Source organism: Lutra lutra, chromosome 4, assembly GCF_902655055.1.
Source record: "Lutra lutra chromosome 4, mLutLut1.2, whole genome shotgun sequence".
Classification (NCBI taxonomy): domain Eukaryota; kingdom Metazoa; phylum Chordata; class Mammalia; order Carnivora; family Mustelidae; genus Lutra; species Lutra lutra.
In genome coordinates, this window is record NC_062281.1 from 146,802,908 (window position 1) to 146,822,694 (window position 19,787).

The following is a 19,787-nucleotide window of genomic DNA, read 5'->3' on the forward strand; positions in this document are numbered from 1 at the left end:
GAAACTGCCTGCCTAGGGGTAATTTAAAAAACAAAACAAAGCAAAGCAAAAAATACCTCTCTCTATACATGCAATTTAAGATTAAATTTTCTTGGCCTTTAATATAGAGTCTAAAGAAATAAACTTATTTTGGAACAAATGATTAAGTCTCAGAAATGTTTCATTTAAATAAAAACAACAGAGGCACCTGACTGGCTCAGGTGGTAAAGCATGGAACTCGTCATCTCAGGATCATGAGTTCAAGCCCCACACTGTGCATGGAGCCTCCTTAAAGATAGATAGATAGATAGATAGATAGATAGATAGATAGATAGATAGATAGATAGGAAGGAAATAGTAATAACACATAACATATACTTAATGTTTTATATGTGAACAGACATTGTTAGTGCTTAGTGTTTATTCCTCCGTTTAATACAAATAATAATCCAAGTCCTTTAACTTTGAGACTTTCTGCAAGACTTCAAAAGAAGTCATTTTCAAACACTAACATGAAAGGCCCAAGTTCAAAACCTGGTTGATCTACAGGCATGTATTTCTTGTCCTGAAGAATCTTAAAACAAAGTACTTGGCCTCCCTGGTAAAACCTGTCCACACTGGACCTACCTTTTCCCATGGGAAAAACCGGCTGGAGCTGAAGAGCAGAAGCTCTGGGATGGGACACAACGTCAGCTGCCACTCCTAAGTTTACACTGTTCTTAAACGGCACAGAAATATATCTCTGTAAACGTACCATTAGCCAAATTTGGAAGGCCAAAGGCTTACCAAGAAGACTGCATCTTTAATAAAAGCAGAAGATGGCATATTTCTTGTGACAGTGAAACTTTTATTTTTATACATTTAGTATGGAAGTGTACACATAAAAGAAGTTTGGGTGCCATTATGAAACCATGGTATTAGGGAAGGACAAATGGAATACATGGGAAAAGAAGGCAACATAGGATAATAAATTTAATGAACTGAAGGGATGATCCCAATTTCAAACAGGTTTGTTTTGGAATGTGGAAGAACAGCATGTGAAATGTACCTATGTTATTAAGTGGGAAATAAATACCCTGGCATAAAAACTTGCTATAGAGGAGTGTAGTATAAATCAGTTCACTCAAACAAGCACTTGCCAAATAAATCTAAGTGGATACACGCATTTCTTTCTAGCATGCTGAAAACACTACTGAGGAATTGAGGAGAAAAAGCTTAAAAAGGTAATGTGTTGGTGAAATTCCAAAAGCATCTGTTAAAAGTGCAAATATAAAAAAGTAAAATATAACGCAAAGAATTTTTTAAGAAGTACAAATATAAACACCACTGTTCAATTGATGATGTTAATAACAATCTCCATGTGACCAGGGCACTTTAGACATAGGGTCTCCTTGATGGTCCCAATGTTAGAAAATGACTTCTTCTGGGGTTTTGCAGAAAATCTCAATATTAATGTAAAGTGGTCAAAAATGATTAAGCATTTGGCTCTATTTTCTATTTCTGTGATGACCACTATTACTTGCAACAATAAATAAGCCCACGAGAGCGCCATTTTGCAACGATATGAAACTTGATTCCTTTTAACGCCTCATTCAACAGGAATTACTTTGTGTTAAAAAATGGAACAAGTCATGTCCATCACCTGAATGTGCTCCCTTGCCTAGAACCAGAGATAGCTCAATGCTTGATGAACCAAATGCACAATGTGGCAGTCTCTTGTGCTGAATGGGGAATAAGTGACTTGAGCATGGCATGACGCCTAAGAAGATTTTCTTTTTTTGAGCAGTGAAAGAAATTGCGCTGTTTGTGTCACCAGAGTGAAAATTTCCACCTCAACTCACCAGCAAAGGCTGGATTAAATGCTTGCTTGGCCTTTTTGGTTGACTATATAATCTTTTTTTGCTTTGAATATTTTTTTGGCAGGGCAGTCATAAGTGGCCACATAAGGGTATCAAGTCACCAGCTCATTCTCATTTAAAACTATTTCTTTGGAAGTACCATTTGGCAAGGAATAACCTGGCCAATTTTCCTATGGAACTCAGTCTCCAGAAATAAAACTGACAGCCTCAACTACTTTCTTAATATTGTAAGAAATAAAAGGTGGATTCCAAAAACGTGGTTTCCAAAAAAAGTGAATTAAAAAGTGGATTCCCCCCAAATTTCAAACTGTATGAAAATAGGAAGACATTATTCAGTTCCCCATTCTCAGGGAGTCTTGACGGTGTAAACACAGCACTAAGACTGGGAAGGTTCATACTGCAACACAGTGTACCCCAGCAGAGCTGCCCCCGCTGGGGAGGGTGACCTTGCAGGACCCTGAGTGCAGGCAGGTTCTAAGTTACATCAAAATGTATTGATACCCCCCACCCTCAGGGCAGCCAACCTCTGTTTGCCCAGGTTGCCATACAAATATTATTTTCTGTATGCCTTGACATACAAAAGGTTGAAAGCACCACATCATTTACTGAAAAGCATTTTAAAAAATACGCAGTTTTTCTACTGTTCAGAAGTGCCTATGTTTTGAACAGCTGTCTTCCACTATAAGAAAGAGAAATAAACCTTTCTTCCAGGCACAGGGCTTAGGGGTGATGTTTCTGCTGCATATTGCAAAATAAAGTACAAATCCTGCCACTGACATCTATGTAACAGAATTCTAATTCCATACTGAAAAAATTATTTATTACAGATAAAAGTGTTACAATTAATTACTGCTAGTTTTGAATTCAGGATGTACAACAATGCACCACATTTGCATTTTTATGCTCTTTTAATAACTATACAGGGCATGGAGGTACCTCTAGGATGTTTTCATATCTGACCCCCTTTATGTTCAAAGTATTTTATAAACAAAGTAACTGACTCAGAAAAGTCAAGTAACTTAATCTCTAAGTTAGCAAAGCTGGTCAACAGGGAATTAAGGAATGGAAAACAGGTCTAACTCCATAGCCTGTGACTTATACCAAGGCAGACTGGAATGATTCAAAGTTGACCAAAAGACCAAAATCAAAGAAGAAAAAGGAGAAGGTGAAGTTAATAACTAAATTTTTATGAAGTAATGCTTTTTGTAGGTAATAGCAGGATCAAAATGAAAATACATGGAAAAATAAATGGAGGCAAAAGCTTGGTCCATAGATAGAGAATATTTTTAAATTTTTTAAAAATACCAACTAAAGCTTACTCTTGGAGTAGATGACAAGCTCTGAACAACGAATACCACAGGATTTCCTGCATTCTTAATGGCCTCAACTGCTTCTCTGTGAGAGGCATTCTGCAAATCTACTCCAGACACCTAAAACACAGAAGTGATTTTATTTCAATTAGAAAGGCTCTAGAGTTCATATGTATTATCTAGTGATGAGAACAACCAGAATCTAATGATCTAATGAATTAGACCAAAGCAAAAAAAAAAAAAAAAAAAAAAAAAAAGGCCCATAAAAAGCTTATTAAAAACATGTTTAAGGAAAATAACATTTTACCTTCAAGAAAATTGAGTAAAACAAGTATCTTAATAACAATAGCCCTGGTAATATATAATTATCCAAAATAGGGAGCTCGGTCAGTGATAGAACCTTAAGCAGCTTCTGAACTATGATGTCACCTATGCCACTAAACACAGCACAGAATTCTGAGTGGGGACAGGGGAGCGTGGTCTGGACTCTTCTCTCAAACTGAGAAGTACAATATTTTAAGTAAATTGTCCATTATTTTAATTGAGCAGTTGAACATCTCTCAAATTATGTTTAAAAAAGAACTAAGAAAATATCCATAGGTTCTTTTTACTGAAAGTGTTCTCTGTTCAGTAAATTGGAGTAAGTCTACATAACTCCTTATCATACAAATTTCAGAGACCCTAACTTGCAAACATGTCCACAATCTCCAAGAGCATTTTCTATTTACCGTATTTAACAGAACCAGTCTTTCAAACTGGTAACGTATCAAAGCCCTGGTAAATGTTGGGGTGGCTTACGGTCAGTGGCTAGTGATGATCTGTGAATACTTCTTTGCCATCAGGAGACCAAGCAGGGATGTAGGTGGACAGGGCTGTGGGATCGAGGTTGGCTTTCGTGTTTAAGCTGGGAGGTATTACAGTAACCATGGTGTGGTGGAGGGAAAATGCATGAATCCTTGGACAGTGAAAAGGGAATGACTTCCGTGGCACAAGTTAGGGAGATTGGTTAGAAGCACAAATAGTTCCTACGTTCCTATGTTGTTACAGATACAGATAGAAAAAAGTTTTGGCACACGGTGAGAGCAAGGGGAAGTTCCTTTTTGACTGCCTCTATTTTCTCCATGAAATAAGAAACAAGCGCCACAAACTGAGATTAAGAGGGAGGAAGACCGTTCAGGAGGTGTGAAGGAGTTACCTCTGGAAGGAGGACAGTGAAAGAACCTGGGAAATTTTACAGGATTGCAAGGCAGAGCTAAAGACTCTCTTGAGAAGGAGCTCATGAATTTAAAATGAGACCAGACAGCCTCGCTGGTTATTTTCTCCAGCCATGCTAGGGACCGGAAATAAGCCAAGAGTTGCATTTAACTAGGATGTGGTTTCCCTAGACAAGTTCAGTAAAAGCAATGGGAATCAAGGAGCTGGAAGTGATGGGAATGGTCAGTCAGTGAATCAGAGCATGGTGAGGAGAAAAACAAGCACGTCCCAAGCTGAGGGACACAGAGGTAAGGGCCAGAAGGTAGGAGACAGGAGCCTGGTGTGGGAGAGGGTTTTTTGTTGTTGTTGTTGTTTTGTTTTTTAAAGAGTTTATTTATTTATTTGACAGACAGAGATCACAAGTAGGCAGAGAGGCAGGCAGAGAGAGAGGAGGAAGCAGGCTCCTTGCTGAGCAGAGAGCCTGATGTGGGGCTCGATCCCAGGACCCTGAGACCATGACCTGAGCAGGAGGCAGAGGCTTTAACCCACTGAGCCACCCAGGTGCCCCGGGAGAGGGGTTTAAAAGCAGGGGAGTATAAAGCCCAGTGTAAGAGGGAGGGTGCAGAGAGGTGAGGTCAGGAGGCAGCTGTGGCAAGAACTCTGGCCTTTTATTCTAGCAGACATCCACTGGAAGATTTTAATAAGCTCTGTGAAACCTCTTTTCCCATATGAACCCAGGAAGGATATGAATAACTATAAACCAATACAGAAAAAAATTTTAACTGAAACTTAAAAGCTATCACAACAATCTCGTGAAGCTTCTTACGAATGACCTAATCTCCAAAACATTCAACAGTAAGGGAAGCAGAAGCTACAGAAGAACCATTTCATCTTCCGGATTTCCACAGGGTTAAATGGGAATCATTGAAGTTGGGAAGTTAGGAGAAAAAACGGAATTCTGCTACACTACCACAGAAATATAATCTTAAATTTTTCTCAGCTTCAAATGTATAACCCAGAAGTGTGTTCATTCACACAGGTAAGACCCATTTCTAAAAGTTAAATTAATTGCTAACCTCCCAGGTCAACAAATTCTTCTTTATAAAGACCTAGCTCCTTTATGCAACTGTTTCAAGGCAGAGAAGTGATTATTAAGCTTTACTTAAAATCAAAACAAATAAGTGATGCTTTTTACAGGAAAAAAGTAAACAAAATGACTCAGCATGGTTGACAAAATAAAAAAGTGTTAACATTTCAAATCTGCTGTGAGTTTAAAGAAATGATTACATCTGGGACAAAGCAGTGGGTTCTTATTAGCATATAAGAGTGATGGATTAGTAAGAGAATACTTTGTACTCAACTCACAGCACAGAGAAGTGAGGGGGAAAACATATAATTTAAAAAGATAAAACAATCAACATTACAATTAGAAAATAGGCAAAAGACATGCATAAACATTTCACTAAAGAGGAAATGTACAGATGGCATGGAAAGTTCTTTATCATTAGCCATTAGGGAAACTCAAAACAAGATATCTACCTAGGAGAATGTCCGAAAAATAATGACACCAAATGTTGGTGAGAATGTGGAGAAACCGGATCACTCACATGTTGCTGGTGGGAATGTAAAAATAGTACAGCCACTCTGGAAAATAGTTTCCTTCAAAACTAAAAATGGACTTACCATACAACCAGTAATTGCATTTTTGGGCATTTACTTCAGACCAAATGAAGACTTATTTTCACTTAAGAACTTGTATACCAATGTTCACAGAAGTAATAGAAGTTTTAGTCATAATAGCCAAAAGCTGGAAACGACCCAGGTATCTTTCTTAAATATATATTAAATATTACATGTTATTTATTTATGTAGATTTAAGATTTATTTATTAGAGAGAGAGAGCGTGTGCAAGCACATGCAGTGGGGAGACAGGGGCACAGGATTATTTATTTATAGATACAGATTTAAGATTTATTTATTTGAGACAAAGAGAGCTAGTGCACGCAGTGGAGGGACAGAGGCACAGGAAAGAGAAAGTCCCAAGCAGACTCCCTGCTGAGCGTGGAGCCCAATGTAGGGTGACTGTAAAACCCTGAGATCATGACCTGAGCCAAAACAATAGCCATCACCTAGGTACCCCAACCCATTGTCTTCCAGTGAGCAAATGGTTAAACTCTGGTACCTCTTCCACACCATGGAATATTATTCAGTCACAATAAAAGGGAATGAACTATTGATGGATACAACAAATTAAATGAACTTCAGTGAGATTATGCTGAGTGAAAAAGACCAATCTCAAAAAGATGCAGAATATATAATTCCACTTATGTGACAACTGTGAAATAATATAATTACAGCCATGGAGAAACAGATTAGTAGTTGCCAGAAGTTAGGTATGGGGGGATATGTCAGGGGAAGAGGCTGCGGGGGAGGACACAGGGGAATCTTGTGGTGATCAGGTGGAGTTTCTTTGACTGTGAGGTGGTTATGCAAGGCTACACACGGGATGAAACAGTGGAGAGCTACAAAAACACACACAGTTATACATGAGCGCATGTATTACTGGTGAAATCGAAATAAGGTCTATGAATTGTGCCAATATCAGTATTTCAGTTTTGTTATCGTACTACAGCTGTGTCACACATTAACACTGGTGGAGGCTGAGGGAGGTTAAGTGTACCTGGGACTTCCTTACACATTTCTTTACAATTTCCTATGATTCTGTTTCACAATAGAAAGTTAAGGGGAAGAAAAGACCAAACAAAACACAAAATATATATTTAAAAATTAAGTTCAAATATATCAGTAATAAAAAAAAAGAATCAGTGTCATTTATTAGATGAAAATTATCAAGGTAGATTTAAATAGAGCAAAATTCAGTTATAGGCTGCTTACAAAACATACACCTAAAACAAAATCATAAGGGTGAAAGCCAAGGGATGAAAAAAACAACGTGCCATGCAAATTCTAAATAAAGGAAACCGCACCTGTCCCAGAAGCCAGAGTAATCCTTTTAAAATATGTATGCACTTGTAATTCTCTAATGGACTCTCACTGCGTTCAGAGAAGGCAACCTTCCAAGCCCTCTGTGATGTGGCTTCACATTACCTCTTAGACTTTTTCTCTCCCCACTCTCTTGCTCACTCTCCCTTCCATAACCAATCTTCCCCACTACCATGGAAATCCCCTAAGAGTAGGAATTTTGTTCATTTTCTTCATTGCCATATCCCCGTGTGTCTGAAATCTTTTTGATTTCAAAAACACGAATACAACCTAGTATCTGTATATACAGAGCACTTTTACACAGTTCTTTGCTTTAATCCTCAGAGTGATGCTCTGGGTTTTAAATTCTCATTTCCATTTTATTTCGAAACTGAGAATAAGGTGGGTCTAACAATATGTCCAAGAACAGACAGAAAATAAATAGGGCAATCAAGACTTCAACCTGTGACCTCCAGAGCTCTTTTCATTCTACCAAAACTAAAACACCACAGCTAAAGCTTAGTGTTATAAAGCATGTATCAAGAACCCACAGATTCTGGGGCTGAAGATATTTAATACAATGTCATCCAATAAGCCAGTGCCAAGAAATGCAGGAGACTCAGACTTCAGGACATTGTCAGTGCCTTGATGTGCCCTAAACTCTGCTCTGCAAGGCCTACCACACGTGAACAATGGATTCACCCCTTCCTCCAATGGACTCTGGGAGGATGAGCATGGCTATCCTGACACATCGTTATAAAATGTAGAGCTTGTTATAGAGAATATAGTCAGTAATATTTTAACAATGTTGATGGTAACAGACGCTAAGCACACTTGCAGCGAGCACTGGGAGCCCTGGGGCACTGGGAGCACTGCGTAACGTACAGAATTGTCGAATCACTATGTTGTATACCTAGTATGACTGCAAGTTAATGGAACATTGCGTGTCAACTATACTTCAGTTTAAAAGAAGAATATTAGATATTTTTTAAATGATGGAAAAAAATTAGCATTTCTTAAACGCTGTGGGAGAAGCACAAGGCTCACAGGCAGCCTCATTCTATTAAACTGTAAAACTGTATTTTTGGCCAGCTGATCCTTTGTATATGCTGTATGCTGCCACCTCAACTTTAGAATCTCATAAAGTTATATGAACAACATACAAACTAGGGCACCAGAAGCAAATACACCAATTGTATCCACATATACCCTGACAAATGAAGGAAGGACTTCTGGTTAAATGATTACTGTCTTAGAGTAGGTTTCAAACACAAACAGAGTTTTAACAGCACTTACCTCGAGTATTTTATCTCCTGTTTTAAGAGCATTTGTTTTTCCCGCTGGACTGTCTTCTAAAACTTGTTTGATAAATATACCTTTCAGTTCCTCTCCATTTTTCAGGCGTTTTATAACAGTTTGTCCACCAACAATACTAATACCAAGAGACACATTGGGTTCTCTAAATATCTCAACACTGTAAAAAGAAAATAAATTCACTTATGAGTAAGCTAATATAATTTGTTGGACTATCACTGTAAGTGTTCGATTTGGACTATATCCCTGTGACTCATATTTTCTATGATTATATTTTTACAAATGTTATCAAAACTGCAGCCAGTTCCAAAATTATAGGACATTATCAATAATTCATGGCACATATGAAAGCTTGAATTTGGAAAAAGATTTCTAAAACAATAAATACACCTCTTAATATTCAGAGATTTGGCTAGGCCTTAATGTTCCCATATGTGTGTGTGTGTGTGTATGTATATATATATATTTTTTTTTTCTATAATTAGTTCTTTTAATCCACATCCATAACATCAGCAAAGAACGGATGAAGGAAATAACAAATGGATGGGGAGAAAAAAAAAAAGAAAGTAGCATGTATCATTTGGCAAAAAGCACAAACTTTGGCAATAAAATAAATTTGTCACCAAAAGGCTTGTTGCCCAAGCGGCTTTTTCCAGTCTGCAGGTTTCACCTGTGGTTCTTGAAGCTGGGGACAGATTTTGCTCTGAAAGATGGCAGATTCTCTTTTTCCTCCCATCTCCACATCACTTTTAAAAATAAAGTATGGAATAAAACTTGCCCTTCAAATGGTTATGAATTTTGCTCAAATGGCACAGATGCGGCCAATGATTAACTGAAATAAAAAAAAGTAGTTCAGAAAACAGCTCCTATGAGTCTTTAAGACAAAACTTGGAAATGCAAGAAGAGAAAAGATCACGTGGGTCCTGTGGGATTAATAACGCATGAAGAATAGGAAGAGCAGCTAGAGGAAGACTTTCCTATTCTGTTAGCTCAAGCAAGGCACAGACTTGCACGAACACAAGAGGAGGAGGCTAGAGATAAATGAGTACACACCAGAAGCCTCAACTATGGTTGCTGTGTATTTAAAAAAAAAAAAAAAAAAAGGAAGACGTTTTACTGCATTTTAAGGCAGTGATGCAATAGTGATGGTTACTATCATACATGGACATTTGTCAATTACTTTTTCTGAAAAAGTATGATAAAAATGCTCTATGTAGGGGCGCCTGGGTGGCTCAGCGGTTTAAGCCTCTGCCTTGGGCTCAGGTCATGATCTCAGGGTCCCAGGATCGAGTCCTGCGTCTGGCTCTCTGCTCAGCGGGAAGCCTGCTTCCTCCTCTCTCTCTGCATACTTGTGATCAGAGTCTCTCTGTCAAATAAGTAAATAAAATCTTTAAAAAAAGAACAAAAAAACCCTTTCCATGTAATTTTTTTTTTTTCCATGTAATGTTGATTATAGTCATTTTGCTCCACTAAAAATCTCTACATGAGACAAAATGAAACTGAAATTCAGGCCAGCCTCCATGTGAATGATGGCAATTTCTCCATCAGTGCATGTCCCGATGACACTATAAAATTACAGAGCAACTACTTAATTGTGTTCTCCTACTGAGAAAGCCAGTAACGTCACCGACATACATTCTTGGTGGACCCCAGTGGCTAAAGTTTGGCGTTTCTTCTCCTTCACCTTCTTCTCTCTCAGGTAACTCACTGAGGGGAGAGAGGAAAAAATACACACAGAACTTGTAAAACACGGTGCTGTAGTAAAGGTTTCGAGAAAGTTTTGAAATTAAACAATCTATATGTAGTTAAATAGGTCTCGATTTTTAAGCTTTTAAAATATTTACATCAATAAAATACATACATCAACTGGAACATTGCTTTAATGTTCAACTCAATAAATATCCCCCACCACCAGAAAATCATAACTATTATCAACACTTTTATTGGTGATACTCCAGATGCTATTTTCTAAAAATCTGTGTTTACTTTGTACAATTTCACATTTATTTCTCTATCAATATATAAATATTAGGAAACATATTCCTTAAAACTTAGTACTGGTTGAGCAAAGAGAACACTCCAGCATAAACCAATGTCAGTAGCTGAAATGGCTCAACGGCTGGTAAGCACAATCCCTCTTTCTAGATCTGTCACCTTGGCCCTAAATAATTCCCTTGTCCTTTGTATCCCATGAATGCTTTGTGTCATTATCCATCACTCCGCAGTTTGCAGGTAGACTGACTTACGTTAGGTCTCATTTGATCCTCCCAGCTACCACCATACTTTCACCCAGCAAGTTATGTTAGTGTGGAAATCACAACATAAAATGTTGAATTACAGAAAAGCTATAATGGTAATGCTATCACACAGCATAAATACATTATCATACTTTATCTGGAGGAGGAGTCAGGAGTCCTAAGCGCCAGCCTAACCAGCACCATGAAATGGGTGTGTGACTCTGGACCACCACATGACATAATAGGTCTGATAGTGTAAACTATATTACTCCATACAAAAATACAGGCAATACCTATTCCATTTCACTTCACAAAAACCCTCCACCTTGCCATGGCAGCTTGGCCACTCGGGATACTGTTTGCAGACTGGGGGAACACCACCTCCCATCCCAGACCCAGACCCTTCTCTCTGACAAACCAACCAAATAACTTTTAATGTGTTTTATGCTTAAATAAACTTCATGACCTACAAGTACTGCAGGTCATACTACTATACTTTTCACATGAGGAACTGAGGCTTACAGAAGGCTCCTAAACAACCTCTTCACAGTATCCAAATCTTTGTTGCAACACTCAATTTCTATGCTGCATTCTTCTCTGAACTCTCAAATAAGTTCCGTAAAAAGTAACAAAACTCCACCTACTTGTTTCTACATACAGACTTTCTAGAATACAATGGTTTACAGCTGAGTGAGAAAGAGAAAACTGAAAGGATCTAGACTATCTAAAAATCAGTTAAGAAATTGGGATCATGGGGCTCCTGGGTGGCTCAGTCAGTTAAGCATCTGCCTTCGGCTTGGGTCATGATCTTAGTCAGGGTCCTAGGATCAAGCCCTGTGTTGGACAAGACCCGTGTAGAGAGTCTGTTTCTCCCTCTCTCCCTCTGCCCCTTGTGCTTGCTCTCTTTTTCTCTCTCAAATAAATAAATAAAATCTTAAAAAAAAAAAGAAAAAAAGGAGTTGGGATCGTTAGGAGTCATTAGCATCTCAGATGGTTTTCTTGCCTCAGCCAGGGTATTTTTATAATAAGAGCATCACGATATTCAAGGAAAAGAGCTTGGCTGGTACTTGCCAATACTTATCTGATGTCCTCTCCCTCCTTCCTCACCAACATAATCTCTCTTTTATTGAAGGTGGCACTATGCCACCTATGCCCAGCTTTAAAGAAATACATTTCTGAACTTCCTGTCAGCTAATGGTAACTGGGTGCTACAGTTCTGAAATCAAAGTAAAAGTCCCTAGAGATTTCCAGAAAAACTCATTAAATGGAGAGAAGCCTTTCGTAGGACCTTCCCTTTCTTCTTGCCAAGAAGGCAGAGAGGCCACTGGTGGTGAAGGATCCATTTTAAAATCATGAAGAGACAATGACTAAAGCAATACATTAAGAACAGCAGAGCAGAAAGGAAGAAGGTGTTTAAGACCCTGACAGATCACCTTCTTCAGGGGTTTTTACAGGAAAAAAACTAAGGCCCTGTTTGGTTAAGTGACATTAAGTAGGTTTTTGTTTATAAGTAGCGGAATGCAATCCCTAAATGATACCCATGATTCTACCAAATTAAGCAAAGTTTTCATTTCATCACATTATGTTATTCTTTGCACATGTGCATATAGGTTTCTCAGATGGTTGTTAATAGCAGAAACTTTCATATTTGATTACCCTATGTAATAGTAAGAATTAAATGATATATGACTGGCATTTAACTGAGGCTTAATGTTCATTTCCTTTATAATTTTTTTGAATTTGTATCAAAATTTTCCCCATGTATTATAATCATTTTTTAATTAAGAACATCTTAATAGCCCATGCTATTGACATAATTTATCTGCTGTCTCGAATATGATACACTGACATTATATCCTGTTTTCTGGAATATGGACATTACTGCAGGGAATATCTTCATGCTCTGTTATTTTTTTTTATTATTATTTTTTAGATTTTTTTTTTTTTTTTAAATTTTAAAGAGAAAGAGAGCACACACGAGTCCAAGGTGGGGTAGAAGGAGATGGGGAGAGAACCCTCAAGCAGACTCCACACTGAGCATGCAGGGCTCAATCCCACAAAACCAAGAAGCAGCCGCTTAATCGACTGAACCACCCAGGCAGCCCACTCTACTATATTTTAGAATTCCCCTTTAGATAAATATTAATTGAAGTCTATAATTAAAAACTTGAAAATCAAACCAACACTGAAACCCTCCTCCTTTCCATTTTCTACTGTCCTATATCCCAAATCATAGTAGGTGTGACAATAAGAAGTAAACATTGGGTTTCTGTCCCTGGTTCCAGATACTGAGCTTCTAAAACCCTTAAATTTCTCAAGTGACAGAGGTGACAGGATCATCTTTTGTTATTTTTAACAAACCCTTTTCAACCATACCTGAGTTTATTGTGCTAATAAGGTAACGTTTGGTGAGACCCTACTTAGCCTCAGGATAGGGTCCGGTGGCCAGAAAAACAACTGTACGATTAGGTAGCACCTTCAGTCCCACCCTCCCCTGGGAAGAGGAGAGGAGCTAGAGATGGAGTTCAATCACTAATGGCCAATGACGAAATCAATCATGCTCATGTAATGGAACTTCCATAAAACCCCCTATCATAGGACTCAGAGAACTTTCAAGTTGTCATATACATCAAGGTACTGATGTACTGGCTGGGAAGGTGCTGCACTCAGGAAAGGCATGGAAGCTCTGTGCCTCCTCCACAGCCCCCTCCCCTCCATACCTTGCCCTATGCATCTCCTCCATTTGGCTATTTCTCAATTGTATCTTTCATAATAAACCAATAAGTAAGTAGGAAATAAAGCACTTTCCTAAGTTCTGTGAGCCATCCTAGCAAATCATCAAACCTGAGAAAGGGATCATGGGAACTCCCAATTCATAGCTGGTTGGTCAGAAGTACTGCTGGCAACATGGGACTTATGAAGTGCATCTGAAGTCAGGACAGTTGTGGCACTAAGCCCTTAGCCTATGCGATTAGCGCTAACTCTTGAGTAGCTAGTGTCAGAATGGAATCGAATTTTAAGATACTAGTTACTGTCCAGAAAATCAGTAGTTGGGCAGGGGGAAAACTCACACATTTGGCATCAAAGTGTGAGGTAAAATAGTTCAGAAGAGGCATTAAGAAAAAAAAAAACCCACATAGGTATTTTTACTACTGTACATGTATGCTACTATTATTCAATTTTTAGAAACCTAAAATAAAATGGAAACCAAGTTTTAAGATTAGTATGGACTGTTACTTTCTCCATTTAAAAAAAGGAAAATCAGGGCGCCTGGGTGGCTCAGTGGGTTAAGCCTTTGCCTCCGGCTCAGGTCATGAACTCTGGGTCCTAGGATGGAGCCCCATATCAGGTACTCTGCTCAATAGGGAGCCTGCTCCCCCCACCCCCGCCTGCCTCTCTGCCTATTTGTGATCTCTATCTGTCAAATAAATAAATAAAATCTTTTCAAAAAAAAAAAAAAAAAGGAAAAACAAAAATTTTCAGAACAGCTGGCTTTCACATACAACTAAAGGGAGAAAGAAAATACTGTCTTGAAGATGCAAAATTTTAGTTTTGATATTGTAACAAAAGGATTATTCTGTTGGAAGAAACTCCCTGATTTTTTCAAAGCACATTATATTTCTTTAGGAAGTTTACCCGTATTTTATTCAGATTATTTCATACCTAGAGAGAGAGAAAACTTGCAAAAGCTTAGGGGTACCTGGCTGGCTTAGTCAGGGTAGCAAGAGAATTTTGATCTCAGGGCTGCGAGTTCAAGCCCCATGTTGGTTGTGGAGATTACTTAAAAATAGAATCTTTAAACAACAATAAAAAAAAATAAAAATAAAAATAAAAAACAAACAAACAAACAAAAACATCTTTCAAAAGCTTATCCAGATAGTGTGATTTGTTTGGGAAATACAATCCCAGGAGATGAGCAACTATACAAACTAATGTGGTCACTTTACATGCATGACTGCAACTATTTATTTATTATTTTTGATTTTTTGAAATTATTTATTATTTATTTTTATTTTTTTTTTTAAAGATTTTATTTATTTATTTGACAGAGAGATCACAAGTAGACAGAGAAGCAGGCAGAGAGAGAGAGAGAGGGAAGCAGGCTCCCTGCTGAGCAGAGAGCCCGATGCGGGACTTGATCCCAGGACCCTGAGATCATGACCTGAGCTGAAGGCAGCGGCTTAACCCACTGAGCCACCCAGGCGCCCCTACTTATTTTTTAAATTTTATTTTTTCAGTGTCCCAACATTCATTGTTTATGCACCACACCCAGTGCTCCATGTAACATGTGTCCTCCTTAATACCCACCACCAGGATCAACCAACCCCGCACATCCTCTTCTCCAAAAAAAAAACCCTCAGTTTGTCTCTGAGTCCACAGTCTCTCATGGTTCGTCTCCCCTTCCGATTTCCCCCAATTCACTTTTCCTTTCCTTCTCCTAATGTCCTCCATGTTATTCCTTACGCTCCACAAGTAAGTGAAACCATATGATAATTGACTCTCTCTGCTTGACTTACTTCATTCAGCATAATTTCCTCCAGTCCAGTCCATGTTGATAGAAAAGTTGGGTATGAATGCAACATTTCAACTCAAATCAAAATTTAACTGAGAAAGTAAAGTATTTTTACTGCACACAGTAAGATCTAAATTTACACATATTTAAAACTTTAGCAAAGGATTTCCGACCTAAGTTTTATAATATACATTGATTAAATATGGTCGATAGCTCAGTTAGAATCTCATGTTAAAATAAATGAAATTTACTTCTCACACTGTTATCCAGAGTTTTTTTTTTGTTTGTTTTTTTTGTTTATTTTTTAATTCCTAGAATGTAATAGATGCCTCGATGAAATGCTGGGTATACATATTTTTTTTTTAAGATTTTATTTATTTATTTGACAGAGTGAGAGAGATCACAAGTGGGCAGAGAGGCAAGCAGAGAGCGGGGGGGGAAGCAGGCTCCCCACTGAGCAGCAAGTCCAATGCAGGGTTGGATCCCAGGACCCTGATATCACGACTTAAGCAGAAGGCAGAGGCTTAAACCCACTAAACCACCCAGGCACCCCCGAAGTTACCATTTTTTACATAACTGGGAGGAAAGGTGGACCACCCCATTAATGAACAAATGGGTATTAATGTAAGATTTGATCATGATACACAGTAACTTTGCAAATCAAATTTTCAGCATCATAAAAAAATGAGATGAATCAGACCTTTTCTTTCCAATGTACCTTTTTTCATATAAAATTTCTAAATACTAAGTACTGAGCCAAAATGAGAGTCAAGTAAACTCAGAACTTTTCTAAATGATGCAAGCAGTATGAGTTTTGATTGTGACTAAACTATCTCTAGATTTTTTTCCTCTTTTTTAAAAAAAAGTTTTTAAAAATTTTTAAAAAGATTTTATTTATTTATTTGACAGAGAGAGATCACAAGTAGGCAGAGAGGCAGGCAGAGAGAGAGAGAGAGAGAGAGGGAAGCAGGCTCCCTGCTGAGCAGAGAGCCCGATGCGGGACTCCATCCCAGGACCCTGAGATCATGACCTGAGCCGAAGGCAGTGGCTTAACCCACTGAGCCACCCAGGCGCCCCAAATTTTTAAATTTTTTTAAAAAAGATTTTATTTATTTATTTGACAGAGAGAAACAGCGAGAGGTAACACGAGCAGGGGGATTGGGAGAAGGGGCGGCAGGCAGGCTTCCCACTGAGCAGGGGAGCCCGATGCAGGGCTCTATCCCAGACCCCAGTATCATGACCTGAGCTGAAGGAGACACTTAACAACTGAGCCTCCCAGGTGCCCATCTTTTTCTCTTTAAATACAGATCCTAGGGGCGCCTGGGTGGCTCAGTGGGTTAAAGCCTCTGCCTTCGGCTCAGGTCATGATCTCAGGGTCCTGGGATCGAGCCCCACATCGGGCTCTCTGCTCAGCAGGGAGCCTGCTTCCTCCTCTCTCTCTGCCTGCCTCTCTGCCTGCTTGTGATCTCTCTCTGTCAAGTCTGTCAAGTAAATAATAAATAATCTTTAAAAATAAATAAATAAATAAATAAATACAGATCCTATACAGTAATTTTGCATGACACACCACAGGGAATAGGGACAACAGGCACTAGTGTTTTTCAGACTAGGAGGGTTACTTACACAGATGTTACACTGTGATTTTGAAGTTGCAAAGCAAATTATTATCCAACACCAGTATACATAATTAGGGATTCCCTTACATTAAAGTTTAGAAGGACACAGACTGTGCTGAAGGAAAGAAGCCAGACATAGAAAAGTACTTACTATATGATAACATTTACATGAGTTCTAGAACGGGAGAAATACTTTATGGTGTTAGAAGTCATATTAGTAGACACCCGGGGCAGGATACTGCCAAAGGAATGATGAACATAATATCTTAATCAGGCTATGGATAACAGGAGTTTATCAAAATTAAACAAACTGTCCCTTAAAATGTGTGCATTTTATAGAAATATGTAAAATTGTGTTTAAGAGTTTTGTTAAGAAACAAAAACTCAAGGGGCACCTGGGAGGCTCAGTCGTTAGCGTCTGTCTTCGGCTCAGGTCATGATCCCAGGGTCCTGGGATCCAGCCCCATGCCAGGCTCCCAGCTCTGTGGGAAGCCTGCTTCTCCCTCTCCCACTCCCCCTGCTTGTATTCCCTCTCTTGCTGTCTCTCTCTGTCAAATTAATAAGTAAAATCTTTAAAGAAAAAGAAAAAGGAAAAAAAAAACTCAAGCCATAATGGGTAAGTTGCTTTCTTACATCAAATTTACTTCTCATTTTGCCTTCTGTAGAGCCTGAATTAGTAAATAAAGATCTAATTATATTTTCAAACACATTAGTGTAATGCTCTATGTATCTCTTGTCCTAATTTTTCACATTTGTCTTCGCCTGCAGAGTAGGCAACAGCTCCAACGGCATTATACTAGAAATCAACTCAAACATTTCAGGGTAATCTTGCTCAGATGTACATATTTATTCTCCCCTAATCCTCAGCCTCCTGCTAACATTCTGAATCTACACATAATATCTGGCAGTTTACCTCAAAGGTGCATCTATTAAATACCCACCACTGCCTTCAAAGGCATTAAATGCCAGGCACTTTATTCGGGCTCAAAATTTAACATTAACTCATTTAATCCTTTCCCCAACTATGATACCCTACCTCCTATTTCACCTGTCTTATTCATAACAAAATGTTTATTTTCATTTGCGTACTAGTATACCTATATATTTATTTTCATTTGCATACTAGTATACCTATATCATGTTTTTTTTCAATTTTAAATACAAGGCTTTCATCTCAAGTTCATCCTCCCAGGCTTTAAGCTCTGGCACCTTGTTTTTCTTTACTATGAGTTGATCCTACTCATTACACACACATACACACACACACATGAACTACAACCTCCTTCCACGTTTTAATAAACTCGGCAACAAAGAACACTGTCCTAGAAACCTCTGAGCCCGTAAGTCTATCCCTGTCATCTAGTATCATTGCCAACCTTTCATTAAGCACTGCTCAAGGCATTATATGAAGTCCGCTACATGCATACTTCCTTAACTCAAAGAACACCCACTTTGTGAGGAAATATAGACACCAGGGAAACCTTCTCAGGGTCATGCAGCTACAGATAACAGGAAATGTTTGAACAGTACCTATCATATATCTATACTACAGATCTGCTATTAGTCTGAGAAATGTGCATGTTCCCCATTATGGGCACCCATTTATGTCTTTTGGCAGAAGCTGATAATGGAGATGAGTCAGAAAAAAGACTGAAGAAAGGTAGATTCTGAAGACAGAACCTCATGCTGACTTATAAGGAAGAAGGAGAGACACCTGAGTGACTCAGTCAGTTAAGTGGCTACCTTTAGCTCAGGTCATGACCCCAGGGTCCTGGGATCTAGTCCTGCATCAGGCTCCCTGCTCAGTGGGGAGTCTGCTTCTCCCTCTGCTTGTGCATGCTCGCTCTCTGACCAACAAATAAATAAAAATCTTAACAAAAGGGGCGCCTGGGTGGCTCAGTGGGTTAAAGCCTCTGCCTTCGGCTCAGGTCATGATTTCAGAGTTCTGGGATTGAGCCCCGCATAGGGCTCTCTGCTCAACAGGGAGCCTTCTTCCTCCTCTCTCTCTGCCTGCTTCTCTGCCTACTTGTGATCTCTGTCTGTCAAATAAATAAATAAAATCTTAAAAAAAAAAAATCTTAACAAAAAAAAAAAAAAGGAAAGAAGGATACCTGGAACAAAATCACTAGGATTTCCTCCAGAGTTACCACACCCTGCTTGCCCAGAGGCCCCTTCCCAGAGATCTCCATTTCCAGGAGCATCTGACCTCTTACTATCAGTCCTCTTGATCACCTGACTCTAGAAGCCAGAGGAGTACATGTTCCTGGTCACACAGGATTGTAATAATCAGTGTCACCCAAAAGGAGCTCACACCCCTAATCTGGTGCCCCAATATTTGTGACTGCCTGATTCTTGGGGCCAGTTAGTCTTACACTCATGAGTCCCACTAAGTTATAACCAATGGACAAAGAATTCTTTAACAGCTACCACCCCTGGAGCATAGCAAGAAGCAACAGACCCAGGAGATTCGTCTTTTCATGAAAGAGCCTATTAATCACTAGGGCTGTGGCCTGAGAGGTAGGGTTCTAAATAAGCATGCATCTTGAGGCTCACTGATCCTTTCCAGAGACCTTGGAAGGGCAAGTGCTCTCATCGGGCTCACCCTCTGCCACACTCCAGGAGTGCCACTGGCTCCTAGAAGAGAGCTTTCCATGAGTCTGGTACCCAGTTTTTGCAGCTGACACCCAGGGGACAGCCCGTGACTGCCTGGCTCTGGTGGATGAAGGGTCTTGCATTCCTGGATCCCACAGGACTATAGCAATCAGAAGATGATTCTTGGTAGG

The 19,787-nt window shown here is 39.0% G+C and overlaps 1 protein-coding gene across 5 annotated transcripts in view; it reads right to left on the reverse strand.

The window, feature by feature from the left end:
• The window catches only part of PATJ (PATJ crumbs cell polarity complex component), a 373,314-nt gene that overhangs the window by 223,028 nt on the left and 130,499 nt on the right, over nucleotides 1-19,787 (reverse strand). For all 5 annotated transcript variants that reach the window (XM_047724601.1, XM_047724598.1, XM_047724600.1 and 2 more), the window contains 3 exons: nucleotides 10,274-10,345; nucleotides 8,621-8,798; nucleotides 3,158-3,268 (listed from right to left, as the gene is read on the reverse strand). In XM_047724601.1, the coding sequence (XP_047580557.1) occupies nucleotides 3,158-3,268; nucleotides 8,621-8,798; nucleotides 10,274-10,345 (361 nt within the window). The remainder of the gene's footprint in view (nucleotides 1-3,157; nucleotides 3,269-8,620; nucleotides 8,799-10,273; nucleotides 10,346-19,787) is intronic.